General features: G+C 36.9%; 1 protein-coding gene across 1 annotated transcript; it reads right to left on the reverse strand.

Moving 5' to 3' along the window:
• Nucleotides 1-1961: 1961 nt before the first annotated feature.
• On the reverse strand, nt 1962-4582 carry LOC104742230 (cysteine proteinase RD21A-like). The gene is made up of 5 exons (XM_010463209.3): nt 4044-4582; nt 3245-3480; nt 3007-3147; nt 2456-2905; nt 1962-2361 (listed from the first exon to the last, which is right to left on the reverse strand). Exons 1-5 carry the CDS (start codon nt 4516-4518, stop codon nt 2275-2277), a joined length of 1389 nt encoding a protein of 462 aa, XP_010461511.2. The 5' UTR covers nt 4519-4582; the 3' UTR covers nt 1962-2274.
• Between the last annotated feature and the right edge of the window lie 387 nt (nt 4583-4969).

Raw genomic sequence — 4969 nt, forward strand, 5'->3', positions numbered from 1 at the left:
TAAAAGCAATCTCTACAGCTCCATCTTTTCTCCTATGAATAGAAGAGTCCACCGATTGTATTGGGGTGCTACGGTCATGGTGCTTTTCGTAATTGGCAACCCATGATTCTGGAAGCAACTTGACAAGCTCATCTCTAGGAATCTGTCTAGGAATATGGATGCACGGCGGGCTATGCTGGGATTCCAATTGTATGAGTAGCGCATCTTCAGTGTCTCTAGGGAGACTTAAGTCCATTACATGATTTTGGACTCTATACGCCATTTGATGGTGAAGCGTTGCTGCATACGTGTTTCCAATTTGTGGAGCTCCTGTGATTTGCACCTGGATTTGCATGTTCTGATATATTTGAGGGTCTTCCAATGCCACGTTGAAATTTGGGAAGAGGGTGACGAAAACAGTGCCAGCGTTTAGTGTTGTCTGGATAGTTGCAATACAAGCATGCTGGTATTCTTTGTATCGAGTGTCAAGGAGAGCTACCCGTGCTACCACTGGTAAGCCTTTTTTGCCATGGAGTGTTAGCGCCAAACGTATCGCTCCATAGTGAAGATGGGTATATCCTTGAGTTCGCCAATGATGTATCATGCCTTCATTGATTCTGAGAGGAATCATTTGTTCTGTTTCTGTCGCTGGAATGAGATGATGTTCTAACGGAGATGCTAGAACGAGCTCATTTGCATTATGTTTGTTAGGGACAAACACTTGACGGATGACTTTTGGGAAAGTGGAATTTGGTTTAGTGAAAGCTTTGTAAGGATTAAGTAATGGGAGTTGGGTAATAGGAACTTTGCTATCATCACTCACATACTCTACTTCATATAAGTAATCAACCTTTTTAGAATTTGATCGTCGAAATGGAACCCATAATAACAATAATTATAAATATAAATTAAAAACAGAAAAAAAATTTGGTGATGGAGATATTTATTTGAAGAACCTTTTTGTAGACCAAAAGACAAATAAAAGTAAATAATGTAAATTTTGTCTATCAAAATATTATATTTCGTCCACTGAACATTATACATATGAATAAGAAAATAGACAATTTTAAAACACAAAATTTCAAAAAAAATAATGATTAATTTTAATGTAATTATTAACAACAATTTATTTACTTCGGAAAACCCATATAAGTTGTCTTATATGTAAAGAGTATAAATGTTGTCCACTATTTTCTATGTTGTCTTTCAGAAATTTCAATGTTGTCTATTTTTATATCTGTGGACAAGATTTATTTACTTCTAAAATTGTCTATATATATATATATAAAGGTGTGTAAACTTGTCCACTGTTAAGAAACTGGTCCATTGGTCCGTGGATTTCGACCGAGAAACATGTCCATTAATTAAGTGGGAGAAAATGTGAATCAAGAAAACAAAATTAGAGATGCAAATTTAAACATATTTACCCAATAAAAACTAACAATCCTTATCAAAAGAAGCTATACTGCTAAGAATCTTTTGTTTGGAAAATAGATCTATCTATTAAAACAAAAATTATACCTTTGAAACTCAAAAAGACACATCATCAAGTCTGAGAATGACGTTTCTAATCACAAAATTGATCTACAAATCTGCAGAAAGTGAACTCTTAGCTAAAATCTAGCAGATTTAAGTCTTAAAAAAAATGAATGGAGTTTTAACAAAGGTGAAAAAGAGAAAGATAAAGAGAGATAAAAAAAAAAAGATTGAGTGTCGAGAGAAGGAGATGAGAGAGAAGGATAATGATAAAAAAAAAAAATTTTTGTTTAGTTTTGACTGACGGTATTATAGTCATTACTTATGGTATTATAGAAAAGAGTTTTGGAATGTGGTATTTGGGAAACTTTTTGGAATGTGGTATTTGGGAAACTACAGTAATACAAATGTGGTAGAACTCTTAAAATTCTCGTTAAAAAATTTAGGCCATGCCTGATGACGTCGTAACGACCAAAGGCTTCCTACTAAATTAAAAGCAAAAGAGATTTGGAAGGAATGTGGAACTTTATTTCATAGAAGCAAAGGGTTCTTCCATAACATAGCCATGGATATTAAACTTTCTTGAATTAACAATAAATTTACTGTATCAATGAAACCCAACTATGAAACTTAGGGTGCTTTTTTTTTATATACACGAAACCCAACAGCTGCATTGTTTTTTTATGTAATCTAGTTATGGCATAAACAATAACATTAAAAAGCATCTGATAAATCCCTTCAGAGATATCTCTTCTCTCATGTGTGAGTCAGAGTCGTCCTCTCTGAAGAAAGCAATTGTTCATTGCCTTCATCTTCTCTTTACGCAATGTTCTTCCTTCCTTGTGACCAGAATGGCGTTGCGGGTTTACGCTTTAAGGCCTTAACACTTAATGGACTGTTCTTGCTCTGCAATTGACATATTCCCAAAAAGGATTAGGTGAGATTCAAGCATTACTGTTTTAAAATATGTGTTATTGAAAGTAAGAGAATCAGAACTTACCATTAAACAGGTTCCATGATCAATGTCACAAACCGGGTACTCGTGAGGGCAGCAGCTAGAGTTGTCATCACAGCAAGTGGCAGCTTCTAGTGGGCAACATCCCCAAGCAAAGCAATACTTTCCATACTCAAAGAGACAACAACAAGTAGCGGTGTCAGGACAAGTGTAGTAACTGTCACATTGAGTTGGTGGCTTGACGGGAGATGGAGGTGAAGGTCCCGGGTTTGGCGGGTTTGCACCATTCTTGACCGGGTATGAAGGTTCAATTGCGATACCACATTTTCCTGCTGAAGAGGCGATGTTACGCTCCATCTTTAAGTATCCACTCTCTCCCCAGCTTTTACCCCATGAGTTTCTCACAATCCAGTAGTCTTTGCCGTTCTCAGTTCCGTATCCGACCGCCACAACTCCATGGTCTACTTGTGTTCCACAAGTTCCATCAAATATACCCTTAAAGAGGAAAATAACACATCATCACATTAGAACAAAGGTGACTAGCACTATAAACATTTTGAGACATACATATTGAAAAAGATGGCTAAATTAGTTACCGAAACGTATAGCTGGAACGCACGACCACCGGCCTCAATGGCGACACTGATGGGTTGGTTAGCAACTGCTTTCTTCAACGATTCCTCGCTGTAAACGGGAACATCCTCATAGGAATCGATTGTGACAACTTTAGCGTTTTTCTGAAACAAGAAAGCCACACGGGGATTGAGATAAGAATCATAAGTTGTCAGGAATCAAATGTAAATTCCTGATCAAAACAAAAACCAATGTACTTACCCTGATCTGGTCACAACGTCCATCAAGACCCTTGTAAGGATAATCTTTGTCTGTATCGATTCCACCATTCTTGATGATGAACTCAAAAGCGTAGTCCATGAGACCTCCGTTACAACCTTCGTTGTATGAAGTGTCACAATCGACCAGCTCTTGTTCGGACAAAGTTGTTAAGTTTCCGGTTACGATTTGGTTTATCCCCTCCACTGCTCCGATGGCTGAGAACGCCCAACAACTCCCTTAATTACCCAAAGGAACAAAACAAACAAGATCAAATTAGTTACTTTACTTCATTATGTCATCAACATCAGCTTACAAGATAAACCATTAAAATAAAACAGAACATTTCTCCTAAAAAACAATTACCCACCAACCAACTCGATCTTTTGTGCAATTTCTTTGATAGTTATAAATAACTACGAAATTTATATAATCAAAATGAATAAATTGAAGATTTCCGAACAGAACAAATCTCATCTAAACATCTAATATGCATATTTGAACCCGGGCTAGATGTCACAACGACTACTAATACAAACCTACCACTAGGCTACAAATATTTGTCAATTCATACAGGTCTGTAATGAAGTAATGCTCTGTTATATTCATTTCATACATTAACTGAGTTATGTTTTGCCAATAAACTACCCATCATTCCTGGAAAGGGCAAGTATGTCATTTTCACTAGTTCCAATACTTTTTGAAAGAATCAGAGAGATATTATAATATTACTATTACTATACTAGAGTAAAATACAAAATGATGATTGTCAGATCCAGTGAACTGAAAACTTTAAACTTACCGCAGCTTCCCTGATCTTTGACCTCAGCCACGGCTCCTTTCTTCCTCCAGTCAACGAGCTCCGGTAGCTCATCACCGACACGAGCCTTGTACCGATGGCTAATCCTTCTCTCACCTTTCTTGTGCGTCTTAGCTCCAAGGTACATGGATCTATACTCATCGTTGGTAAGATCCGCAAAACGAGTCAACCCCAATCTATAACCAAGATTCTTCTCGTTGTGATCGTCGATGAAACGGAGATTGTCCTTAAAGATCTCGAACCGATCTTTCTCACCAAGAAGAGAGTTCTGGTTCTGAACCTTCCCGTGTTTCACCAACCACTCCTCGTACATACTCCTAACCTCTGCGTCGCTCCGGCCACTGGAAGAGGAGACTCCGTGCTTCTCGTCGTAGGAGATGATTGACATGTCCATGGCCGATGAAACTGCGACCATCGCTAGGAAAAGGATCGCCATGACTGGCTTAAGAGAACCCATTTCTTCTTCAAGTGTTTTCTTGTAGAAGAAGAAGAGAAAAAGATGAAGAAGACGATTGTATGATGGACAAGCTATGGTGGTGGGGTTCCTATATATAAAGCTAAATGGCCAAATGAGATAAGCGTAATAATGGATTTTTTATTTCCTACTTTTTTTATGTTTTCGTTTGTCACTATTTTTTAATTTCTTAAAATAATAATGGTGACTTGTTCCGAATTTTCATTAGGAAGTTGAAACTAGATAGGAAAAATCCAAATGAATTTTGAACAGATAACGAAACAATAAAACTTATGTATGCATCAAACAAGTTGAAACGGAATCTAGACCGAAAAAGGAAACAAATAAGGGGATCTAATATAAATGAAGATAATTCATGTATGGGCTTCTTTGTAGATAAGATATCATATGGGGGTTGGAAATTTTTATAACTCTATAGTGAACTATAAAGTTT

This window comes from Camelina sativa, chromosome 14 (genome assembly GCF_030686135.1).
Source record: "Camelina sativa cultivar CO46 ecotype springtype chromosome 14, ASM3068613v1".
NCBI lineage: Eukaryota > Viridiplantae > Streptophyta > Magnoliopsida > Brassicales > Brassicaceae > Camelina > Camelina sativa.

Coding starts and splice junctions, on each gene's coding strand:
- LOC104742230 (XM_010463209.3), bottom strand. CDS start 4,518: ATGGGTTCTCTTAAGCCAGTCATGGCGATCCTTTTCCTAGCGATGGTC. Junction 3,481..4,043: donor CAAAGATCAGGGAAGCTGCG/GTAAGTTTAAAG, acceptor TGGGTAATTAAG/GGAGTTGTTGGGCGTTCTCA. Junction 3,148..3,244: donor GACGTTGTGACCAGATCAGG/GTAAGTACATTG, acceptor TTCTTGTTTCAG/AAAAACGCTAAAGTTGTCAC.